Below are 26,978 nucleotides of genomic sequence, written 5' to 3' on the forward strand. Positions count from 1 at the left end.
AAGAGGGGATTCGGCAGGTTGCCAGATTATGAGGTAATGACAGCATCAAGTGACGTTAGCATTTATTTTGGAGGATCTTGATTTATTTGCGAGAGCACACAACCCTGAAGAGGCCCAAATCCAAGCGGCGAGCGTGGTGAGGGACACCGTTACAAAAACCCAACCAGCCTGAAATCCCTTGGCCGGGAGCGGGTCCCGTGCGGGCCGAGGTTAGAGCAAGCCCTGCTCGAGGCGTGGGTCCCGTGTCGGCCCCAGCCTAAGCCTTCTTGTGCTATAAATACAGCGGCCCACATGCCGCAGAGACATGGTGTTCCCTCTCCTCGCCCGGACAGATAACATGAATTTGCCCTTTAAACGTCCCAAGCTGCAGGCACAGCCCCCGGCCCACCCCGGCCTCCCGGAAGCGCCTTCGCCCCGGTTGCCCTCTGCCGAGGAGGGGGACGGCGAGGGGGTGTCCGGGCACCTGCCCAACCAATGCGCAATGCGCGCGCGGCCCCGGGGGTCCCTCCTCCTCTCGCGAGAGACGGCGGGGGATATAAGGAGGGCTGCGGGGCGAGACGGGCGGTCCCTTCGCGTCGCGCAGGGACGGAGACCGGGCGGCGGTGCCTGGCCGGGCGGAGGCGAGAGCGCGGCTGCCGGAGGCTGTGTGCGCGCGGCTGTCACCATGAGTGATCACGCATTGAGCTTCCTGAAGGATTTCCTGGCCGGCGGCGTTGCCGCTGCCGTGTCCAAGACCGCGGTCGCCCCCATCGAGAGGGTCAAACTGCTGCTGCAGGTGGGCACGGCGGGGGCGCGGGCGCGGCGGGCCGGGTGCGGGGCGGGCAGGGCGCGCGGGACGCGGGCGAGCAGCGGCTGCCAGGGGGAGCGGGGCGGGCCAGCCGCAGCAAATCCGTGCTAGGCCACAGGCCCCGGCGCCCGGCCTGCGCGAAGGGGAAGGTGCCCTCTGCGTAGACAGGTCCAGCGTCAGTAGCAGATTCCTGGTGTCGGGTGGCGCCCTGCGTTCGGGTGTCTATATATGGAAACCCACCCCAAGCAGGTTACAGCCTGCCAGATCCTGCTCTTGGGACAGCACTGACCCTCCACTTAGGCCTCCTAGGTCGGCCTCACCTTTTGATTTTCAGTGCCCCTTGGACCTTTTTTCTTGCGTCCACTTTCTACCATACAAACCTCAGAATAATTATTACTCAAAAACTTGCGTACCGTGTTCCATGCGCCATGCTGTAGGCTGACATATATTTCATTTATCTTTGTATAACCTGTTAAGATAGGTATTATCCCCCTTTTTTACAGCTGAAGAAACAGGTTTTGAGAGATTTTAAGAAAGAGTTTGCGGAATAGAGTCATATCCCTTACCCTGTCCCCAGATCTTTTCCTCTGCAGTCTGGTCTCTGGTTTATCATCCTCATCCTATCTATCGTGTTTGTCTCTACTTGCCCAAAAGGCAAGGGCCCCTCAATGAGAAACTCGGCCTTTTCATTTTGGGAGTCAAAATTATCAAAAAGAAAAACCCCAACAACAGCAACAAAACCCTCAGTAATTAATTACTTGGATAATCTGTTTGAACATTTTCAGGCTCTTAATACCTGGTGGATTTATTCTACTTCTGTGAGAGCAGCCACTCCTCAGATATCCTGGTCTCCAGGGAGACTGCGTGAGACTGAGGAATCACTATCTCTGTTGTTAAATCACAGCAGATGCTCTTTAGGGCAGGGATCTTTAATCATTTCTATCTCCGGATAAGCCTGTAGTGTAGTTCTGGCACCTAGGAAAAAGGCAGTGCATAAATAACGCTTTACAAAGAAATCTTTTCAGTTTATTTGGGGAAGAACCTTTTCTCAAGTGCCCTGATAATTGAGGCAAAAGTGGATTTTTTTTTTTTTTGCTTGTTATCCAAGTAGCCAACGTACTTATTTAGTTAATATCTGCTTGATTTGCTCATATATTTTAAAAAAGAAAATCAAGGGGTTGTAAACGTTCATTTGCTCCTGTCCTCTTTCCTTCTCCCTCTGCTCCGGCCATCCTCACCCAATTCCTCCCCTCCCCCCGCCACAGGTCCAGCATGCCAGCAAACAGATCAGTGCCGAGAAGCAGTACAAAGGGATCATTGATTGTGTGGTGAGAATCCCCAAGGAGCAGGGCTTTCTATCCTTCTGGAGGGGTAACCTGGCCAACGTGATCCGTTACTTCCCCACCCAAGCTCTCAACTTCGCCTTCAAGGACAAGTACAAGCAGATCTTCCTGGGGGGCGTGGACCGGCATAAGCAATTCTGGCGCTACTTTGCCGGTAACCTGGCTTCCGGTGGGGCAGCTGGGGCCACCTCCCTCTGCTTTGTCTACCCGCTGGACTTTGCTAGGACCAGGTTGGCTGCTGACGTGGGCAAGGGTGCCGCCCAGCGCGAGTTCAGTGGTCTGGGTGACTGTCTCACCAAGATCTTCAAGTCTGATGGCCTGAAGGGTCTCTACCAGGGTTTCAGCGTCTCTGTCCAGGGCATCATTATCTACAGAGCGGCCTACTTTGGAGTCTACGACACTGCCAAGGGTGAGAGAGGGGCCTCAGGGGGTGCGGAGTGGGGAGGAGGAAGGGCCCCAGGGGTCTGTAACTCATGAAGGATGGGATATTAATCTTGGTTTTCTTCCTAGTCCCTGGGCTAAACGGATGCTTCTGAATGAGGAGGTGGTATGGTGTGGATAAATAGCTAAAGGACTCTCCGTGTCCTCTACTGAAATGATCTCTGGCCTTGAGTTACCCAGAGAGGAAGGGGAGCCTGCTTCCCCCTTGCCACAGCTCTGTCGGTGACTGAGTTGAACTTGGAGCTATTTCAACATGCCCTGTACACTGGGCACAACTCTGGCTTCCCTGGATCCAGAGGTTGGCTGCCTGGTTGTGAGGCACCCACAAGGGGCAGGTTCTTCCAGAAGGGTAGTGCATGGAGTTGGAGGGTACGGTAGCCTCTTCTCCATCCCTACTTGCTTTTGGCTGAGCTGCTGAGAGAAATCACTTCACAGCCATTTGGCTTCTTGCCTCTGCTCACAGGGATGTTGCCTGACCCCAAGAATGTGCACATTATTGTGAGCTGGATGATTGCCCAGAGCGTGACAGCCGTCGCAGGGCTGGTGTCCTACCCCTTTGACACTGTCCGCCGTAGGATGATGATGCAGTCTGGCCGGAAAGGGGGTAAGCCTGACACCTACTGGTCTAACTCTTATTTCTCTTCCCAAGGAGAACACTATTCAGTGTTCTTTCCAGTCTTCACTATTCTGGTTGTTAAAATTATGTGATAAGAACTTAGGAAAGCAGCTTTATAGTCAGTCCCCCTCAACACTGTCAACTGTTCCTTTAGAGAAAAGAATGTGTTTCTATCACAGAGATAAGAACACCAAAAATGAGATATTTAGAGGTGAACTTAACTAAGTATCTAATTATGATAGAGGCAATTGGCCCTTTTTCCTTAGAGCCTGGGTACAGAAATACAGGAAACTAATTAGCTAGTTTATTTAAAAATAATTCTTGCTTTTGTTATCTAGCTATTCCAAGTGTTAGTGGGAGAGGGTGCTTTTGTTGGGTGACATGGCCTGAAGCCGGTTTGGCTTCCATAGGCTGAAACATGAAATTGCCATTTTTAGCGTCAAAAAGTCAAATATTGGTTCCATATGCTTCAACCTCATAGTTGTATCTCTTTTAACCGTGTCATCTTGAGACTCTGCCCATAAAATTTTCTTTTCTCATCCATAAAAAGGAGGACCACCCAGCTTAATACTTCCACTCCACCCCGTCCCCTCCCATTTTACAGTTTGAGCATGTGTGTGAGTTAGCCAATTGCTCTAGTTCTTCATCTGATTTTGGGTGGAAGGAAGAGGACTGACAAGAGACACTGCCTGACAGTTATGCAAGAGGGTGTCTAGCTGGACACTGCATAGAGTTGGGGCTTAGAGCTCAAGTGACTGACTTAGAATTCTAACACTGTGTGTAGATGTCTTTCAGAGGAAAAGCCTCTTTCCTCCAGAATTATAAAGCCCTTACCAACATTTGTTTCCACAGCGGATATTATGTACACTGGGACGGTGGACTGCTGGAGGAAGATTGCAAAAGATGAAGGAGCCAAGGCTTTCTTCAAAGGTGCCTGGTCCAATGTGTTGAGAGGCATGGGCGGAGCTTTTGTATTGGTGTTGTATGATGAGATCAAAAAATACGTTTAATGTAGTTAAAACTCAAGGTCATTGGTTCCAGATCCATTGTGTGGTTTAACAGACTTTTCCTATGGGAAGTAAAAAGAAAGATCTGGGATAAAACCAGACTGAAAGGAATACCTCAGAAAAAAAAGCTTCACTGAGTGTTCATTAAACCACAAATGTATTTTGTATTTATTTTACATTTAAATTCCCACGTCAGATATAACATAACTTATCATACTTGTACGACTGAAGAACTGATAATGAAGAAGATAACTGAATGTGAAATCTCAATAAAGACCACTTAATGCACCATGTTTTTTTTGAATTCTTGTTAACTGCTACGTGGATTTAAACATAAGACCATAAATGCGTGTTTTCTAGCGTGACTGACTTATGTAACTCAGTGGCCCAGCTTCTGAAGGTCAGATGTTCTACTGTGTATCATGAGTACCTACAATGCTTATAGTTCTGGTTTTCAAACTTTGGCAGCTTTTACCCACTTTCTATCTTACCTCATGCCGTGGTGCTGGGGGCTCCATAGTGGTGGCATGGATCACGGCTTTCATAGTCCCACCTGATTTTATGCACTTTCATGCAATCTTCAGGATTGAAATTCCACTAAACAGTTTCAGGAGTTTTGTGAGATGAGGAAATGTTCTGTTTTAGGGCCTGTAGAGAACTGTGATACTTAGAATTTTATGACAGGTGGGCAGTATTCATTGACAATCAGGTAGCAAGCTAGTATTTAGTACCTGTTAGGCTCTGTGGAAGAGAAAAAAAGACAGGAACCCATTCTGAAAGAAGCTTCCATGGGGTTGGGAGAGACGAGTGAAATGGGCATTACTATCTAATATAATCTTGCTTGAGTAGGACTAGAAGGGGGGACATGAAATGTGGGGAGTGGTAGGAGGTGGGCCTGAAAGAAAACAGCAGAGTCAGATACACAGGTATAGAAAGTGTCTGCCAGCACTTCTTTACCGTAACAATTTATCAAGACCTAGAGGCAAAGTCCATTTTGGATCTGACGCTCATAAACTAGTGAGCAAGAGAAAATTCATTACAATTTCTAGCTGGAAATTACTTCTGGTCTAGAAGACCACAAACAGTTCATATAGCACGAGCCTGTTAGTGATTTGTTGGAAACCACTCCAGATACCCTAGGCAAAGCTTGAAAGGCAGGCCCATGTGTTCTATGTTTTCCCTGATGGGTGACTTGAGGGGTGCAGTGTCTCTGTACCTCCTGTCCTTCACCCCTCCTTCCCAAGCTCTTCCATGTACTAAATCCTACCTCCCTGGTAAAAAATCGGCTGCTTTGTTTTACCACAATAACCAGGGTTCCATCTGTCCTACTGTAGTCGTGTCTATGCCGATGGAACAGGCTAAGGCGCTAAAAAGTTTCTCAATCTCATCTCAAGCCCAGGTCATAAACATGTAGTGTTAGGGGCCTTCTGGATACATTATCCTCGTGTTGCTTTTCATCCAGTGGATGGTATGAATGGTCCAAATGCTGTTGCTGATGAAAGGAAAGAAAAGCAGGGCAGGCTAGTAGGGCAGATACTTTTGTGGAGCATATCTTAAAGTAATGCCAGCAGCCCTTTCAGTATTTTGAAACCTAAGAGGTGAGGGAGGAGCCATGAGAAGCAGCTGGGAACCGAAAGCAATGAATGAATAGTGGGTTTTCCCAGCCCAACCAAGAACCACAACTGTTTTCCAGTCTTTAACTGGGTCCTCCCTGGCATGGAACAGGAAATGGAGAAGAGAAGTCAACATTTATTAAATGGCACACATTATCTGCCTTGTGCCTGTGACCTGGACATCAGCCTCCCTTGTTCTGCTAGGGTTACCTTGATTGCACTTGAGGAGTGCAGATACGCCTAGAGGGCCTCACTGAGTCAGTTTCTCGCTGCGGTACAGCATTCACCAGCGACTACTAGAACCAAGTCTCTGTCAGGATGCTGTCATCTGGCCGGGGACATCCTAACTTTACAAATCCCCTCACTGCACTGTCACTGTGCAAAGCTGTCACACTTGAAGGTCTGGGAAGATGAAAAGGGTTTACATTAAACTAACAACTCAGAATTGAGCATCCTGCCCTCAGGAATTCCTCATTAGTCCCCTTTCCTGCAAAGCTCTCTCCCTAAATGCAGCCCCCCCAAAATCCTTTTCATTTCTTATGTATTTTCTATCTTAAAGCCTCCCCTAGAGGCCTCTGTTTCGCTACCTTATTTTACATTTTGAGTCTATAAGGAAAACCATGGAGGATAAGAGGTTGGCCCATAATGGTAACTGAACATTGCAACTTGCCTCAACTGTTTGTGTTTAAATCTCAACTATTTCCTTTCTATTTTACATTGTGTAAAATACATACAACATAGCTTGTGCTGAGATAAAATTGACAAACACCTACAACATACAAGGCTGTGAGGGAATGGAAGTTTCTGCAAGGGCCGTGGTTCGTTCTTATTTCACTGCCATCTCCCTGGAGCCCAGAACAGTGCCTGGGGACACCGTGTTTAGTGTTTGTTAAATACAAGAACAAATGAGGAAAACGTGCACCTACAACCCAGAGTCAGAGAACCAGGAGAATATTTGGGGGAAAGCAAGTCTTCCAGTTTGGTGGAATCTTGAACATGCAAGGGCTATCGAGTGGACAAGCATGTTGGGGCATATAATGTAATGGATGGAAATTTGTGGCTGTTTTACATTCAAATTTCAAGTCTTTAAAAAGACAATTTTACAAAGTCTGTCATGCCATGAATTGCTCTTAGTGTTCTGCTTCTCTTGAATATCAGTTAATCTGTGATAATGTTGACCCTCACTGGCAGATTGCGTATTTGCAAATTGACCTCCTCTTCAAGATTTTATTTCTAACCCCTTTGTGTTCATTCTGGGTTATGCGCAGAGTGGCGAAAAACAAGTTGCCTGATACACACCTGAGGTTAAACAAGGCCAGGTAGGATCTGTCCTCATTTCAGCTGTCCTACTCTAAAAAGGGGGTCTTCACATTTTTGTGTTTTGTTGGTGATGTCAACAGTTTAAAATGGACCCCCAAACATAGTGCTGAAGTGATGCCTAGGGTTCCTAAGTGCAAGAAGGCAGTGATGTGCCTTATGGAGAAAATGCATTTGTCAGATAAGCTTCCTTCAAGCATGAGATGTATGCAACAACATAAAGAGCTGCTGAAGGGTGGGCACCTGAGTGGCTTGTGGGTAGAGCATGTGACTCAACCCCAGGGTTATGAGTTCAGGCCCATATTGAGTGTGGAGCCCACTTAAAAAAAAAAAAAAGAGCCAATGGACTTTTAAGCAGGGAAGTGACAGGATCAAATTTCCATTTGAGCACTTTGGCAGCAGTGTGGAGAATGGAGTGGGGGCAAGGAGACAGCAGTGGAAACAAAGCAGCAGCAGCAGGACCACTTGAAGACTAGGGACTTGGAGTGGGGTTAAAAGGTGGAGGAGACCAGGCTTACCCCCAGGCTTCTGTCACTGGTGTGAGAAGACAAAGGATCCTGTTCATCACCATCCCCTATCCCTGCCGCGCTAAGGACACACCGGGGAAGAGAAAGCTAGGCTCCTCCATCTGACAGCTGCCCAGACACCTTCAAGCTCAAGCTGAGCCCAACTCATCCAGAAGTTTCACTGTAAGATCTAAGAATTATCTTAAAAAACCAAGTGTATTTGATTTATAAAGCATTTCCATATTGGCAGACTAGGTAATGAAAACCAATGTTCCCTTTGAAAACAACCAGAAAAGGGATTCAAAGTATTTAAAATAAAAATCTGCTTGAAGGCACTGCGGTCACTGATGCCCACTCCATGTCTGTTTTAACCCGATTTGAGACTTTAAGCGCCCTTGCTGCCTGTCAGAAGCAAAAGTAAATCCTGTCTGGAAGAAAACACCATCCAGAGCAGGGGTCAACAAACTCTTTCTCTGAAGGACAAGACAGTAAATATTTTAGGCTTTGTTGGCCAGATCGTTTTTGACATAACACAGCTTTGCCACATTGCACAAGCAGCCTTGGATGAGAGAAATGAAGGAGGCATGGCTGTGTTCCAGAAAACTTACATACGAACACTGAAATGCGAATTTCATATAATATTCACGTCACAAATATTTCTTCTGATTTTAAAAAACCACTTAAAAAGGTAAAAGCCACAATACAGACACTAGGCTGCTGGCTCATGGGTTGTAAAGTTGCTGACCCCTGATCTACAGTTCCAAGTTTTTTCTACACTTTTTCATATAAACCAAAAACACAATCAAAACTTTAAAACATCCTACTAAAAATATATTCTAGGGGTGCCTGGCTGGCTCAGTTGGTTAGGCATCCAACTTTTGATTTCAGCTCAGGTCATGATCTTAGGATTCTGTGATCGAGCCCCACGTCGGGATCCATGCTGAGCGTGGTGGAGGCTTAAGATTCTCTCTCTCATTTTCCCCTTCCCACGCTTGCAGGCAAGCTCGCTCTTGAAAAAAAAAAAAAAAAAAGAATATATATAAATATATACACACTCTAAAAGAGCCCATGGGTTAAAAAGTAGAAATCACAATGGAAACTTGAAAATAATTTGAACTTAATGGAAAATAAAATACTATGTTACTAAAACTGTGGGAAACCACTAAAGCTATGCTCAGAAGAAACTGACAGCCTTCAATGCATTTACTGGAAAAGGAGAAAGAAGGCTGGGGGCTCTGGGTGACTCAGAAGAGCATGCAACTCTTGATCTTGGGGTTGTGAGTTTGAGTCCCATACTGGGCGTAGAGTTTACCTAAAAAAATAAAAAGGCTGAAAATAAGTGAACTACACATCCATTTCAATGAATTAGAAAAATAACAGCAAATTAAGGCCAAAGAATAAAGCTGGAAGCCAATAATTAAGGTAACGGTATCATTCTGAAAAAGACAACAACGTCACATGAACTGCGTAACTAAATGTGAAAAGCAAAACGTGTGGAAAACAATGTAGCAGAGTATCTTCATGCGCTTGGGTAAATGAAGAATTCATAAAATTCAATATATAAAAAAAGTGCTAACTACAGAAGATTGATAAAGTGGACTGAAGTAAAATTAAGCATTTCTGTTTACAGACATCATTTATAGTGAAAAAGCAAGCCAGGGGGCGCCTGGGTGGCACAGCGGTTAAGCCTCTGCCTTCGGCTCAGGGCGTGATCCCGGCGTTATGGGATCGAGCCCCACATCAGGCTCCTCTGCTGTGAGCCTGCTTCTTCCTCTCCCACTCCCCCTGCTTGTGTTCCCTCTCTCGCTGGCTGTCTCTATCTCTGTCGAATAAATAAATAAAATCTTTAAAAAAAAAAAAAAAAAACAAGCCAGACTGGGAGAAATATTCGTAAGACAACTCACACTGGGACTGTATTGTATCTAGAACATGCAACTGCCCCTACGAATCACCAAATGGACACCCAACCGAGAGCAGAATCGGCACTCCCACAAGGTACCCCAACGGCCAATAAACACGAAACGTGTTCCACTCATTATGAGTCAGAGCAGTGTGATTCAATCACATGATAAAACCGCACACCCACCCAAATGGTTAAACTGAAACGACGGACACTAAATGGCAGTGAGGACAGGGAGCAACAGGAACTAGTTAGGACACTCACGCTGGAAAACTCTCTGTGGACTCTACAACCCAGCAACTTTACCCCTAAGTACATGCCAAAGGCAGGCACATGTAATCAAGACAGCTACAGAAAATCTTCGTATTAGCATTACTTGTAATAACCAAAAACCTGGAAACCACCTCAAAGGTCCGTCGACCACAGAACAGATAAATGCATCGTGGTACAGTCATACGCTAGACTATACAGACATGAGAAACAAAGAATTACAGCAACACCACGAAATATGCTCCACAAAGCAGGCAGACACAAAGGAATCTAATTCTATTCACAGACAATCAAAAACAGGCAAAACCACACAAGGGTGTTAGAAGTTTAGGTAAGTTACCTTTTGGCAGACAGAGAGCGTCATGACCGTAGGGAGCCCCCTGGGACCTTGTGAGTCCTGGCAATAGTCCAACTCTGGGTCTGCTTAGTGGTGATGCAGGGCTTTGCCTTATAACAACATATGAAGTGTACATTTATGTTTTGTGGCCCTTTCTGTATTTCTGTAATATTTACATAAACGGTTAACAACAAAATCTTTGGAATGCCATTCTCATGTGCCTCTCACATTCCCCACAATATAATTTCAAATTAAATCTTCTCAAATTAATGGTAGGTTTTTCTAGTTAGTATACATAATTACATGCAGAGAAGATATATTTACTTAGTACTAAGTATCTTCTTCATGAGGGTTTCATATATATATATATTTTTCCCTAGCAACTTAAAACTCAATAAAAACTGGCTTACAGTATCAGGCAGGTGTCCAAATGAAATAAAACAAAGCATACTGCAAACTTGGAGATCAGTTATAATTTCCAAATACATGAAATAAACATGTGATTGTTGGTGAAGACTATCATTGTAACACAAATACTGTAAGAATTTGGAACCATAGTTTTTTGGTAACTATCTAAAATTTTTTTTTTACCATCTTTTAATAGTGGATGTGAAATTAGATTCCTAGGAAAAAACCCCGTGTCTCATTATAGTAAATTAATGACATGTTACCTCTTTTTTACTTTGTAAAACAGTAAAACCTTAGAAACATCATCTTAGAATAAATAGTGCAACTTACCTGAACTTAAAAAGTATACTTTGAAACAGAGGCATAGAACCTTCAGACTGTATCATGGTGGCTCCAGAAATCTCTCTCAGTGGCTTAAAAACCAGTCACCAGAACTTTAAAATCAAATAAAACTTCCTGCTATGATGTGATCTTATTTGCTGGAAGCATCCTTGAACTCTGAAGTTGGGAACTCAAATATATTACTGCTGGAACCGCTCAGTGATTTATTCCAATGGCATTGTGGTTATTAAACCCTCATAAAAAAAGTTCCTAAACTGATGTTTTAGCAGCAACTTTTAAAAAGGGAATTTCTTATCACTCTTAATGCATGTGTAATGTTGATGTGGACACTTTAAAAAAAAACATTCCATGAGGCTATACGAGTATCCAATGCAGCATTATAGCAATTTTACAGAACAAATTAGATGATGTGGTTTGAAGAGATGATGACCAACAATGTAATTATAAGCAAACTCTTTCCCACACAAATGTCATACTTTCAAAGATATAAATAGCTAATATCCCCCTCCTTCTAACTCCATTCTAATTCTTAGGTTTGTAAAGCACACAGAAGTTATTATTCTAAGCTGACACCTCTTAATTTATGGGGAAAAAAAAGGAAATGCATCTGAGAGATGGGTACAGGATCGAAACTCAGTTATCCTTAATCCTTTCATTTCTTTCTTCACTATGTCAAGCTATTCTTCAGGCCTAAAACACGTAACACATTGGGTAATTAAAAAAAATGTTGATTTTTAAGTTTATTACTAATTTATTCAGGGCAATAAAGTAGCCATTACCATTAAGAACATTTTTTAGGATGGTATACAATCATGTATAGTTAAGATTTTGGCATTTAAGGTATTAAACATTTTATGAATTTAATTAAAATATAATAAATTCAACTTGTGTCTCCAACTTTATGTTGGTCATAATACTTTTCATAGTGTGCAGTATTTGAATCTGAAGATGAGAAGCACACAAGCATTACAATGACCTCTTTTTAAAGTTGTCTAGATTTTGGACACTGGGTTAATGGTTTGAAAACAACTGCATTACACTCTATTTATGAGCAAACCAGAAAAATTTTATTGGAGTAGTAGCTAAGAATGCAGCTTTTTAATGGAGACTGAAAAAAGTAGGNTAGGGAAAGTGTGAGATAACAGCTATCCCTTAGAATATAATAGTTCAAAATCTTTCCAAAAATCTTATTAAAATGGAGGCAACATCAGTTTAACATTTGACAGGTATGAAAATAATTCTCAATAAGAATCTTGCCTAATAATTTTTGATCTTGGATTAGTACAATTTCCAGTTACAGAAGTAAATCTTCTAAGTATATAAATTGGGTCCAAGTGAACCAAATATATAATAGTCCTAGATTATCCTTTACCTTTTTATAAATTCTTGAAAATGCAAATAGTATACTTATGATTCCTTCATAAAAGTGTCCCTTAAATCATAACAACTTCAAAGTACCTTGACTTATATCAGAGAATAGCATATTCAACTCCTATCCTTCTATTTTTACTTACCATATAAGAATAACGACAACAGAATTATAAATTCTGCTTTGAAAAGATGGATATTGTTGCTCTTCCCAATGTTTATTCAAGTTGAATTCCTGCTATCAGCAATACTTAGATTAACCTCCCCTGCCAAAGCAGTAAAAACTAAAGGCATTAAATTAGTACCCAAAATCAAAGTATAGCTTTATCTATAAAATTATGTGTTGTATCCTGACATAGGACTGCAAAGGCCGTATAAAATATATTCAGAGACTAATGTCATTATGAATGTAAAAGGTTTTAAAGGTTTCATATATATATATTTTTCCCTAGCAACTTAAAACTCAATAAAAACTAGCTTACAATATCAGGCAGGTGTCCAAATGCTGAGTTTTAAATTCAGCATTATCTTTTCTCTAAGTTGGTTATACAAACATTAAAAGTGCGATAAGCTAAAAACACAACAAAACAAAACACCCTTGGTTTAGTATAACCAAAATTAATAAATAAATTAGAGCACTAAATGATCTAGGAACTTGGTCACCAGAACAGAGCATCAAATAACAATGAACGAACATTACAGCCCAAAAAAAGCAGCAGAAAAATCTCACAGATTGTGTTCCCGTGAATTTTTTTTAACACCGGTGTTCCCACACTTCACAGGTCGTATCCTAAAAAATCCATCAATACCAACTTAAGACCAAGAAATTCTGAATGGATATTTAGCAAAATGCAGTTTGGCTTACTGCCCAAAGTGGTAAGAAACTTAAGTTTGGCAAACATGCTACAAAGCTTGAGCTAACCTGTAAAAATAAACAACAAAGGTAATTGATCAAGAATTCATATTAAAAAAAGAGAAATTGGCATTTAATATGGAAACTTTCCAATATATTCTAAAGGTATACTAAAAAGGCCAGCAATGAAAAAGTGATGACTAAGACAGCAGAAGCAACCACAACTAAGATATACTTTGTTGTATGAAATGAAAGTCCACAGATTGACAGAAAAAATTCTAATTTCGAAAGTCAAGTATATGACACCCTATTTGCCATTACTAATTCCATTAAGATGACTAGGATTTCAAAAGTGGCATTGGCAAAAATGGTACTTCCAGGATTCAACACAAAAGCCCAAACCAAACAATACAAGAAAATCAGATGACATTTAAAGTAGCCTCAACAAATGTGTGGTATTTCTCCTTTACCATTTATACTTTAGTGTTCTTTCTCAGCCCTTAAAAACAGTAGTTGGAATTTCTAAAGCTTCAAGACCATGCATTTCTTATTTATCTTCTCTCTTAATACAGCAAACACTAAACGTAACACAACTTGTTAACAGTATCACTTAAACACTGTCCTGACACAACTGAGGATCTGCTTCTTGGCTCTTCAAACTGGTGGTGCTATTTTGCTCAACAAGTATTTGCTTTTGCTTATGGTCATCTGGTCCTTGGACAACCTAATCACCATGTAGTGGGCTATAGCTCTAAAGTCTACCTACCTCATTTCTCAGAATCTTCAGTGTTATTTTACCCGAATGTGTAAGAATATGGAAAAGGGCCTTTCAAGTTGAACTTCCTAATACTCACAGTTTGAAATGGTCTGGAATGATTGATCACATTTTTAAGCTCTAACTCAGCACACTTACACAGAGGTAGTAGATGCCTTTGGTGAATCACAAGGGCTGCCCTAGCACAAGCTTCTCTCAATCTGCTCACCAAATCTAAATCAGCTCCACCAGTGAAAACAAATTTCAAGTTCTGTTTCATAATAAGAAAGTGTACGACCAAGTCTTACAATCAAATTATGAATTATACCACCTAAATTCTGGAGCATATCAAAATTTAGGAGCTATGCTCATGGTTTAAAGCTTATGAAAAACCACATAAAACAAGAACAATACAGTTAACATCTTGGATCCAATGTGCAGGGGTATTATCACAACTATTTTGTCAGTATAAGAGCTGAATCAATTTCTATGTTGAGAAAATACACATGCATACTACCATTTCTCTATCAAATACATACACATCTCATAGAAACATATCCTCATAGGAAACACTGATTTTACATTGTCTTTTTGAAAACAATTTTGCATTGAATGACAATAAAATTACAACTCGTTGTATATCTTAAATTAGAGATGCTTACACACAGAATAGTAGTAATATACAAGAGCACTTCAATAAGAACTGGATGAACAATGCTTAAAGTAAAAAGTTTTTATAACCAAGCTGTACGAACATTAGGGGGCTTAGGTCTTAGCAACAGGCCACTGGACGTGTCAAAAACTGGTCGCTCACTCTTACAACTGAGACCACTGGTAGCACTCGATGTTCTAGAAGCTCCTCCTGAAAATATATGAAGAACAAGAAATAATTTTATTTAAACTAAATACATACATCATTACCTGATAAACTTCCACTCCTAATTTAAAATCCAGAATAAATTTTTCTTCTCTATCTCACATGCATTTTTATTAGCCTAATATAATTCTCAAACAGGAAGGCACTTCAGAATTCCCTCTGGAGATTAAAAATGTATTAATAAACATGCCCAGACTCTAAACTAGGGGATTCTGATTCAATAGATTAGGGATGGGAATAAAGGTTTTAGAAAGCTGCTCAAATGATTCAAGTGAAAAAACAAAAGATCTTTGTATAACCATTTATGAATTTATTCAACAAATAATTTACCACATTCAAGGAACAATGTATGAATTACTGGAACAAGACCCTATCTTAGTTGCTAACTATACCAAGGAAGTGATGCCTAAAGAATGAAATGAATGAATGGAATTACTAGTCATGTGAGTGTTTAAGACTCACATGAGCGCTGAGGAGTTGGGACATTTTAAGTGGGTCCAACTTTCTTCTAACATTGGCATCTCTTTTTTATAGTTTAGAATGCATACGTGAAGTAACAGCACAGGCTTCTGTACATGAGAATGTCTGGCCTTTCCATGTGTCACATACCCTAGCGCTAAGTGGTTACTGCGTGCTACATTTTCTGGGACACACCACCAGCGGGGTGTGTGCTGATTACAGATCAACCATTAGGATGGATTCTGATGATTCTACAGACTAATTCCTGTTTTAGATAATCCAGTGAGGAAGACAAAGTACATATAAGGGCTAAAGATATTACCAAAAATTCTTAACTGGTTAGGGGGGATGTTTTAGCAGCTTTTAAACAGCATTATCTACTCATTTCTTCCTTTAATAAATGTAATGAAATTAAGTCTCTCCATTATTGAAGGCTCTACTGGTATTTTCAATTGTTTTTATCTCCCTGTTTCTTTCCTATGCTGCCATTACACACTGCGAGTGAAGCCTGAAATTAAGTGAATTAACAAAAGACAAAGCATGCCAGTGAAAAATAACAGAGTGCATTCCAGAAGTTAGCTATTTTAAACTCTATCCAATAATATGTTGTATTGTTTAAAAAGGATGAAATACACAAACATAATTACAAAATAATCCTGAATATGCTTACTTAATGGGCTATACTGGCCAAGAGTTGATCTCACTCGTCTTGAGGACGGTGATGAGCTGAGATAACCCATATTGCGATGATAGTCCATCAGCTGGTCAGAGCGTTTCATACCAACTGTTGGTTTCACAGCTTCAAGCCTTTTCAATAAAGCCTTCATTGAAAGACAATCAATTTGAAAGTCAATGTTAGGTAAGTATCAATAAGCAATAAGTTATAGTAATGACTCAGCAAAACAACAGCAATACGTTTTTAAAAAGGCAAATACTTTTAAAAATTTTTTAATTCCAGTATAGTTAACACAGTGGTATGTTAGTTTCAGGTGTACAACACAGAGATTCACCAATTTTATACATTATTCATGTGCTCAACATGATACATGTACTCTTAATCCCCGTCCCCTATTTCACCCATTCCCCCCACCCCCCCCACTCTGGTAACCATCAGCTTGTTCTCTATAGTTAAGGGTCTGTTTTTTTGCTTCTCTTTTGTCCTTTGTTTCTTAAATTCCACACGAGTGAAATCATAAGGTATTTTTCTTTCTCTATTTTGTTTAGCATTATACTCTCTAGATCCATCCATGTTGCAAACGGCAAGGTTTCATTCTTTTTAATGGCTGAATAATATTCCATTGTATATATACCACATCTTTTTTTTGTCCATTTATCTATCATTGGACACTTGGGCTGCTTCCATAGTCTGACTATTGTAAAAAATGCTGTGATAAACACAGGGGTACAGATGTTCCTTCAAAATTAGTGTTAAATAGGAAAATATTTGATAGAACCTGATATTTATGAAATAAAGATTTTAAATCACTTTTGAGATACTATATGAAAAAAATATGCTTTCACAAAAATCTAAGGGTTCACCTATCCTGTAAAACAACTATGATTTTAACACCTGATCACAGGCACATCTCTCTTTTAAGTCGGCTTACAATCTTAGGAAAGGTGCTATAAGGTGAAATACATTAAACCATAGAATGGACAGAGTGGGAGTACTATAATGCTAAAAGTCCAGTGTATTCAACCGTAGAAATCACCATAAACCTATCTAAACTACTATAAGTTCTGTATATGATTACAGAGCCCTGGCTTTCAACCTGTTTACTTTCCAGCTGGGCCCCAACATAGGACACTGAGGAGAGGCCAAGTGCGCAGGGCTCTCAGGTCCCCCACTCCTAGTTTCTACCAGCTCCTCTATGCTTTCCATGTTGCCTGTTTTATATACTAAAGATTCTTCATCAAATTTAGTTTGGAAAAAAAAAGTTTTTATTGGTAAGAAGTTTGAAAATCAACTACTCTAGAATGCAAAAGTTCTAAAAGGATACATAAACCAACTAGCCAAGGCAACATAATATCCAATAACGTATTTTTAATATGATTCAGTAACAGAATCTAATGAGTAACATTCCAAATTTTATTTTTTCTTCATATATTAGAAGGTGGAAAGAGTTTCTTTTGCTTGATTTTGACAGGCATCATTGAGAAAGGAATATTTAAGCAGACCAAATGGATCAAGGAATTGATACATGGTTGTTTTCGTATCTCTTTATTGAATTAAACTATCTCTGTATCAAGGTGATCTTTATTTGAAAAGAGAATGTTGTTCAGCACTCAGATTCTTGTTAAAAAAAACCAGCCTCCTGAGTTCAGTCACAGGACAAGTTTTCTTGCACAACCTTCTGCCTCAACTTAGTCTTTTTTTTTTGTGGCAAAATATACATAAAATTTGCCATTTTAACCATTTAAAAACATATAGTTCAGTGGCATTTAGTATATTCATGTCATTATGAACCATGACCACCAATCACCTCGAACTTTTTCTCGACTTTGTGTTTGCTCTTATCAGTCTCACCCCCGCCCTTCTATTCTAGTCATTCTAATGGGTGTTCTGAGTCATTCCAGAGAAGAGATAGACGGTGCTAGAACAAGTCAAAATACTCCAGAGGAGGACTGTAGAGAAAGGAGGGAAGCAGAAAACTGACCAACTGAGAGATCTCAGCCTGCTAGCTCTTTTTTTTTTTTCCTTCCCTCCATGAAATGGCCTTTCTCGGTTTTTAGTCTTCTAAGGATAGAACAGATCTAACTCGCTGAGGAAGCCAGACCCAACTAGAGTCAGTGATTTTCTTTGCTGAGCTGAGAGTTATGATTTAAACACGGTACCATCTGTAAAATCTATGGTCTTGCCACATCATAGCATGTCGTCTTTCTCTTGTTGCACACAGAGAAGCTGTATAATTTAGGGGCAAAACCTCCTAAGATTATACCTTTTCTACCTACAGTTTGTAATTGCTCTGAGCTCTGTAAGACACTGGAAGGAATATTAAGAAAAAAATATAAAATACTGTCCTGTAAGGTAATTTATAGTTTGGGAAGAGAACACTACTGCACACCTGAGTAAGCAAGACATTTACAACTGGTTAAGAAATTTCCTATGTATCACATTGTCAATGTATTTTACTGAGCAGAGCAACATTTGCTGTGCTGATTATCCTCTCAATCTGACTACTGCCCTCTGAACTGCAGAGGGTGGGATGGACAGGATGGAAAACTTGGTATTTTCAGGTAAGTACTAATTTTGATTTTTTGCTGGTAGAAGCCTCATTATTTTTTAGATAAAATAATTTCCTAAATTTACTTGGCTAAATGTATTTTTTTTTAATTTTAAGAAAACTGCAATGCTTATTCATCAGATGTAAAACATACAAAGTAATTATGATCAAAATCAATTTTGAAATAATCGAGATATCAATGCTATCCAAATCACATAGAACATATCATACAGGAGTTTGTATGTCTTCTAGGAATATAATGAGCTAAGCAAAAGCTAAGGGATATCAAACAGAAATACCTCTTGCTTATAAAGACTATCAAAATACAAAGTATTGATTACAGTATAAACCCTAAAATTAAAAGTAAGATATATTTTAATCTAGTCATTTTAGAACTTCTGGGTAAAACTTAAAAAGGACAGTTCAAAATATTTTAACATTTGTTATTAGTGATCAGAAATGTAAGCTATCTAGTCAGAAAGACCCGGATTTAAATCCTGGCTCTGCCACTGATTATAGACAACGTGACTTGATATAGATATGTTCTCTCTCTCTCAAATAAAATCTTTAAAAAATATATATTTTAACAGAGGAACTCCTGAGTGGAAAGATGTTCTGCTTTATTGCCTATGTATTATTTCTCTGAATTTAAAATTGACTAATTACATACATATGTAATATGTGTATATACATATATTCTCAGAAAGTTAAAAAAAATAATAAATTAGCTCCATTTGAACTCTAGGTTCTAATCCTTATACATTCCTTCAGGAATGTAACTTACTTCATTCCCTGATCTTGCTTCAATTACTCCTCACACCCTTTTTTCACAGCTCAGGAAACTGATGTACATTTAAAATAATGAAATAATCTAATTTCTTTTAGACAGTAATGTGAAATATAAGCTAAATACCCTCACTGACCTGACCCCCTCGCCTTCTGCTAAAATTATTCTGATGCTCTTTTATGATAATAGGATTCATGTTATATTCAAATGAAGATAAGGAAATATGCTGTAACAAGAATATTTCGAAATTCATGAATTAAAAAATGAGTCCTCTTTTTGGGCAATGAACAAGTCTGAGTCTTTATGTAGCAAGCACGCCCTCTACTGGATAAAATTATTTTCTTCTTTATTCCTTTTATTTATTTCCCTTGTGAATGAGGAGGAAAGGCAATTATTTGCCTCTGGAAACATATAATAAGATTGTGAACTTCACCAGAAAGAGTAACAGTATGCTTTTAACTCTAAAGCACAGCACACTTAGTTTTATATAATACCTTGGCCCTAATATCTTAGCTACTCAGCACAAAACGATTTCTTTGTTTTGAATTGTCAGTCTAAACAGCCTCTGGATGGCTAACAAGCTAAAGTAAGAGAACTGGAACAGAACTCCTTTAGCCATCGTGCCTGTCGGCCATCTGCATTGGTCTCTATCACTAGGGATGGGGTAAACGAAGGAACACAAATCATAAAAATGTAAAGGAATGGACCCTGCTTGTGCAGCACATCTGACACATGACTACGAAAGTGCTCGTGTGTGTACACGTACGTATGTGTGCATGTGTGTTTGATTATGAATATTCATTGTTAATATCGATATCAAGTCACGTTGTCTATAATCAGTGGCAGAGCCAGGATTATGAACAGGCTAGCAAACATTAAAAAGGGTATCAGCTCACACAGAGGAACTATTAGAGCTAATGTGGATCTAAATAAGGATTTGGTAGGTACCTGATTATAAAATAAAATCAAGAGTTTATAAAAGCAAGCAGTTAGAAAATGCAATAAGAAATCCCATGCACAACAGCACAGAAATACACAGTTTTGAAGAAAACCATAAAACTTAACTAAGGTAGAATATAAAAAGGGCTGAACTAGAAAAAAAAAAGAAGGCTTGAATAAATGGAATGACGTACTATCAGAAGGCAGTATTTTAAGAGTGCCAAACACTCTCCAATTAAAATATAAATTTAACACAATTCCAAAGGAAATTTCTAATAGATTTTTAAAGAAGAAAAATTAATCAGTCATTATGAAGACTTGTAGGAACAGCCAAAAGTTTTATTTTGGTTTAGAGACTGAAGAGTTAAACATAAATGTAAAGACGAGCTCTCCTTGCAATAACATAATAAATGATATTTCATAATAAAATGTTTATTTTGCTGGTTCAGCTTTTAGTTACTTTCTTCACTTTTTTATTTTTTTAAAAGATTTTATTTATTTATTTGACAGAGAGAGAAACAGCCAGCGAGAGGGAACACAGCAGGGGAGTGGAAGAGGAAGAAGCAGGCTCCTAGCGGAGGAGCCCGATGTGGGGCTTGATCCCAGGACTCTGGGATCATGCCCTGAGCCAAAGGCAGATGCTGAACGACTGAGCCACCCAAGCCCCCTACTTTTTTCACTTCTGCATGAATTAGTTTTTGATTTAGAGCTGCAATGTCCAAGGTCACTAGCCACATGTGGCTACACAGCATTTGAAATATGGCCAGTCCAAATTGTGATAAGCTCTAAATGTAAAATCTACAACAGATTTCAAAGACTTGGTACCCAAAAGAGAAAAAAAGAAGTAAAATATCTCATCGTTAATTTTTTACACTGGTTACGCATTGTAATATTTTGAATGTATTAAGTACATAAAATAGTTTATCAGAATTTCACCTGTTTCTTTTGACCTTCTTAATGTGACTACTAGAAAAATTTAAATTACACATGTGGCTCACATTGTATTTCTACTATTCTCAAGTATACCAAATAAGATTTTACTATCAAATGGGACAAAAATATTGCTCACATAGACAAATCACTAAGTATGTAAAGTAAAAAGAACAAAACAGTGGTAATTCTCCAGTTTATTAAAATAGCTGAAATGTACAACTGAGGGATGACAGAAGCTATAAACAGAAGCTGCTAACAGGTTTCATCCCAGTTGTACAGAGAACAGCCACTATATATTAATGGTTTCAACTGTTGAAAAATAAACCCAGGTTCCTCAAAAAGATAAATTAGGTATATACTCAAAGGAACTGGAAGCAGGCACTTGAACAGATACTTGTATGTCAGTGTTCACTTCAAAATTATTCACAAATAGCCAAAAGGTGGAAATCAGGGGTGCCTGGGTGGCACAGTCATTAAGCATCTGCCTTCGGCTCAGGGCGTGATCCCAGAGTCCTGGGATTGAGTCCCATATCAGGCTCCTCCGCTGGGAGCCTGCTTCTTCCTCTCCCACTCCCCCTGCTTGTGTTCCCTCTCTCACTGGCTGTCTCTCTCTGTCAAATAAATAAATAAAATCTTAAAAAAAAAAAAAAGGTGGAAATCACCCAGGTGTCCATCAACAGATGAATGGATATTCCAAAAGTGGTTCATACACATAATGGAATATTATTCAGCCAGAAAAAGGAATGAAGTTTTGATCCAGGCTACAACATGAATGAACCTTGAAAACATTATGCTATGTGAAATAAGCCTGACATAAAACAATGAATATTGCATTATTCCATTTATAAGAAATCTAGAATAGGCAAATTCATAGACACAGAAAGTGGGTTAGAGGTTACTTGAGGGGAAGGGAGAAGAGAGAGTTATTTAATAGGTACAGGGTTTCTATACAGGTGATAAAAAAAGTTTTGGAAATACTGATGGTGCCACTGAAATGACCACTTAAATCAGTTAAAATAAAATTTTACATTATATGTTTTACTATAACTTAACAAAATTAATAAAATAATATACCAGAACCCACTGAATTGTACACCTTAAATGGTTATGGTATGTGTGTTATCTCAAAAAGCTGTTAAAAAAATTAACCCCAAAGTTTGGTAACCTGCATATGCTTCTGCTACCTGCCAGCTGTCTGACCTTGGGCAAGTCCCTGCGTCCCACTCCGTATCTCATTTTCTCCTCCATGACAACACTAACTATGTCATTAAGTTGCTATGAGGATTAAATGACCTAAAATTTATGTACTATGTAATTGCTTGTTAAATAAAATAGTTTCCAGAGTCATGTGGGAGAGTAAAAACAGACAAAAAAGGTAAACCCAAATGTTCGTGACATGATTTCAAATTTTCAAAAATCATGAATGAATCTTGAAAAACTGCAACAGTCGTGTGCAGAAAGGTATCCTGTAGCTTATTACCCACCAACCTCATTTCAACTTGCTCTGCTGTTCCCTACTCGTTGCCACATTTAGGGTAAGGCTCCTGAAGGGTTTAAGACTACTATTTTCTGTAAATACACCTCCCAGCTCCCCAACTCTTGAAATCAGTGAAGGCAGTTAACAAATTTTTACAAAAGCTGGTGCAAGTCTTGGTAAGCACGGTTGAACAGGACTGCACTGGTGATGAAATATGATGAGGATGAATTCTGGAAACTGTTTCAGTCATCTTAATAGCTTTATCGGGGCGCCTGGGTGGCGCAGTTGTTAAGCGTCTGCCTTCGGCTCAGGGCATGATCCCGGCGTTATGGGATCGAGCCCCACATCAGGCTCCTCCGCTGGGAGCCTGCTTCTTCCTCTCCCACTCCCCCTGCTTGTGTTCCCTCTCTCACTGGCTGTCTCTGTCAAATTAATAAATAAAATCTTAAAAAACAAAACAACAGCTTTATCAATTATTTTAGCTCTGAATTTATGTGCTCATTAGGGTCTAATTTTAGTTTAAGACAATACCTGTGTTCAAAATCTTGGCTTAGCTCTTTACTCACAAGCTGTGTGTCCCTGGGCTAGTTACCTTGTTCCCTTTAGTCTCAGTTATTCTATCAGTAAAATGGGGATGAAAGCAATACCCACCAGAAAGAATTACTGCATGATTCAATAAGCTAATAGTTGGAGACACTTAGAACAATGCCTGACATTTAGTTTAGAGCCCAGAAAATATCAGCAATTATGATGAATGCAATTTTATGAAGAAAATGATATGCTATGAAGAATAGTTTTTAATGTGAAGATTTTCAACAGTCCCCATATGTATTCCTTAGAACACTGAAGTATTAACTTTATGATTTTTAATAATCAACGTCTTTCAGACATTCAAATAGCTGACCAACAAGGATACAATACAGTGAAACAGATTTGGCTAGGGACTGAATACTTCACAGAAGATACATGTATCTGACCCTTGGAATACCATTTCCTGTACTACTGTCTGACTTAATGCACCTAGCCAAGTAAGAGAGCTTTTGGTATTTTCATCCACTGTTCCCTTAAGATAAAGCTTGATGACGAAAAAAAAAAGGCATCTATTGTACATTCCAGCTCAGAGCTCATTATGTATTTCATACCATATATATCTATACTTACTTTAACATAATTAAGTTTGACAATGTGGCTGTTATCTGGTTTCCTGTAAGTTGGCCTTACAAATCATTACAATTCATTTTCTTTGATGACTAAAAAATTTTAGTTACTTACCAAATTTTCTCTTTCAATCCTTTGTTGTTCCCTCTGTCTGTTGAGGGCACTATGATATAACTTAGGGGGATGAACAATCGATCTTGTAGGAATTGTACTTTTGCTTCCTGATTTTTCAGCCTGTCTTGACAGTTCTTTCAAAAGCCTCTGATTTTCCCTATCAATCTGTCTCACCTCCTCTCTTGTGAAAGAGTAGTTTTTCCTTGGTGCTACCGAAGGCTGATCAAAGTGATGTTTTTGTGGTCCTTTTTTATCTAATTGCAGAAAAGCTAAAGAAGTGAACAAGAAAAGGAAAAATGACTAACCAAGGTGCACAGCAACATGGTGGTGTGTACTGATGCTTAACTCTTAAACACGGAAACTGTATGAATTCATGAAAAGGTATGTATGAAATAGTGTTAATGACATCCAGACTACAACTATGTAAAAAGAATTTCAGAGGCAGCTTAGAGTTTTATGCTCTGTTGGGTTCTTTGGGAATAAAAGCTATACACTGAATGGTGAAAATATTTTAAAAAATGTAGATGGTATGAGTTCTAAGGCAGGTATAATTTATGGAAAATGCCCTTGTCATGTCCATTTTATGTTTCCCTAAGGCAGCTTAATAGTTGGGGAGGTTAGAAACCTCTGGTTGACTAAATCAACACACCAATACTTCAATTTAGATAGTTTTTGTTAGCTGGAGGGCATACTTAAAATATAAGATGTCCTCAGCAATGACCAATGGAAACAAGAGTTAAAAACGGACAAAAACAAATGCAGAATATTCTGAAACTTTCAACTTAATCTGAAAATATTTTATGGTTTTAATAATAACATTAAAACAAATACTTCTACAATAAAAATCAAACATTTTATTCCTAATTAAACATAAGCCAAAACGAATCCATTATATAAAAATAAAAAACCAATAAAAATATTTTGCATATTATCAAATGAAATTTTATTTATTTATTTATTTATTTATTTATTTATTTATTTATTAAAGATTTTATTTATTTATCTGGCAGAGATAGAGACAGCCAGCGAGAGAGGGAACACAAGCAGGGGGAGTGGGAGAGGAAGAAGCAGGCTCCTAGCAGAGGAGCCTGATGTGGGGCTCGATCCCAGAACGCTGGGATCATGCCCTGAGCCGAAGGCAGATGCTTAACGACTGCACCACCCAGGCGCCCCTCAAATGAAATTTTATTAACATGCTTAATTTTTAAATTTCCATAACAATTTTCAGTAAGTCACAATTATTACTAAATGTTTGTTAGAAGTTCCTAAAAATACTAAGCTTGCTCAATGTTTCAGCTTAACTCTATACTCAAAATGAGTTCATCATATCAGATTAACTGACTGAAACACTTGTTTACAATATCTTTTTTTTAAAGTAACTATTATTTGTTTTTACTTGAGTACCTTTAATTCTTTTACTTGCTTAGCATTTTACACTGTTAAAAGCACAGTGCTATAAGGGGAAGAGACATTTTTAACCCCAATTTTAAAATGTGACCAGTGCAGAGAGTCAAATCATTTGAACAAGGTCAAAAGAACTGGAAGTCTACCTCCCTATGTTTAAACCAAAGACTATATAGAAACTTAAAAAAAAAAAAAAAAAAGAAAGATTAAAACAGTGGCTTTCTGATAGGAAAAATGAGAGAATTAATGGTTGGTAATTTGTTGAAAATCATACCAAGGTAATGGCAAAACCTGGGAACACACTTAGAAAGATACAGATGCACTGTACATAACTGAATTATCTTGCTTCCAAGAAATGCACATTTTGTAGACTTTAATAAGGTTTCTAGATTAATTTAGCCGCATATGAAGCCTTTAAAATTAAATTTTAAAGGGAATTAAAAGCTATTGTCCTGATGGCATTTAAAAAAAAGTTTTTAGAAGTAAAATAAGGCAATAGCAAAAAAAATAACTAGAATAAAGGAAGTTCAATCTAGTTCATTTAAAAAAATAGCAATCTAGGGGCGCCTCGGTGGTTCAGTCATTAAGCGTCTGCCTCCGGCTCAGGGCGTGATCCTGGCATTCTGGGATCCAGCCCCACATCAGGCTCCCCTGCTGGGAGCCTGCTTCTTCCTCTCCCAATCCCCCTGCTGTGTTCCCTCTCTCGCTGGCTGTCTCTCTCTCTGTCAAATAAATAAAATCTTAAAAAAAAAAAAGAAAAAGACTGAAACATTCATTTAAAAAAAAAATAGCAATCTAACTTTCCATGATGGAAAAAGTATATATATAGTACTACTTACATACTGATACCACATATCACTATTAGTTTTCTAGAGTGGCTATATGCTTTAGTAATGAGGCAACCTCAAATACTTGGTTCATTATTTTTCCAATTAAGATCTAAAAAAATCTTTAACTTGAATAAACTTTCAAGAATACAAACATATTTATATAAATACATACATACATATTTAAACTCACATATTTAAGAAGCATTGTTTTTCCTAATTTTCTTTAACAAAACAATTTTGTTCCAACTCTTTATATCTTTCAATATCATGCTCATCATCACTAGATGCACTTACTGAGTCAGTCATCTAACACCAATCACTAGAGGGATCAGCTTTACTTTCACCGAGGCTGAGACACAGCATTTTAAAAAATTTACAAGTTATGCTATCACTGGAAATTTTATTCCAAGCTATATTAAGTCCTTATTCATACATTAGTTCTTTAAAAAACTCCATCCTGTTGGCATATGCACGATCCCTATTAAAAAACAATGTTATGTTATTTTTAAAGGTTTAAAGAAAAAAATCCAACACCTGTAGTTGAGAGGTCACAATTCAAGGAATAATAATCAAATTTACTAAATTTCTTTGTCTTCTTTATGAACAACTGGTCAGATGAGAAATTCTGTGACATTCTTCCTGTCCCCTTCCTTTAAATCTGGGCAGGTTTGTGGCTGTGAGGACCAAAATGATACAGCCCAAAGTGTGACTTTCAAGGGTAGGCAAAGGAGGAGATGCAGCAGCCCCCCACCGCCCTCCCACCTTGTTTGCTGGAATAAATACTTGTGCTTAGGCCCTGAGCCACCCTCTGTGTCTGACTAGCTTGAGGCTGCCATGTTGTGAGGAAATCAAACACATAAAGGGCCCATGTGGAAGCATTATGACCCTAGTCTCCTGAGTCATCCTAGGTTGCT

General features: G+C 39.0%; 2 protein-coding genes across 5 annotated transcripts in view; one reads left to right on the plus strand and one right to left on the minus strand.

The window, feature by feature from the left end:
* The first annotated feature begins 586 nt into the window (after positions 1-586).
* On the plus strand, positions 587-4,482 carry SLC25A4 (solute carrier family 25 member 4). Its single transcript, XM_040643391.1, has 4 exons — positions 587-775; positions 2,053-2,539; positions 3,035-3,175; positions 4,040-4,482. The coding sequence occupies exons 1-4, from the start codon at positions 665-667 to the stop codon at positions 4,195-4,197; spliced, it is 897 nt and encodes a 298-aa protein (XP_040499325.1). The 5' UTR covers positions 587-664; the 3' UTR covers positions 4,198-4,482.
* A 6,113-nt stretch (positions 4,483-10,595) lies between these two features.
* CFAP97 (cilia and flagella associated protein 97) overlaps positions 10,596-26,978 on the minus strand; it is a 37,252-nt gene continuing 20,869 nt past the window's right edge. For all 4 annotated transcript variants that reach the window (XM_040643390.1, XM_040643387.1, XM_040643386.1 and 1 more), the window contains 3 exons: positions 23,831-24,099; positions 15,869-16,019; positions 10,596-14,724 (listed from right to left, as the gene is read on the minus strand). In XM_040643390.1, coding sequence (XP_040499324.1) covers positions 14,597-14,724; positions 15,869-16,019; positions 23,831-24,099 — 548 coding nt within the window. In that variant the 3' untranslated portion in view covers positions 10,596-14,596. The remainder of the gene's footprint in view (positions 14,725-15,868; positions 16,020-23,830; positions 24,100-26,978) is intronic.

Source organism: Ursus maritimus, unplaced genomic scaffold (assembly GCF_017311325.1).
Source record: "Ursus maritimus isolate PB19 unplaced genomic scaffold, ASM1731132v1 scaffold_28, whole genome shotgun sequence".
Taxonomy (NCBI): Eukaryota; Metazoa; Chordata; class Mammalia; order Carnivora; family Ursidae; genus Ursus; species Ursus maritimus.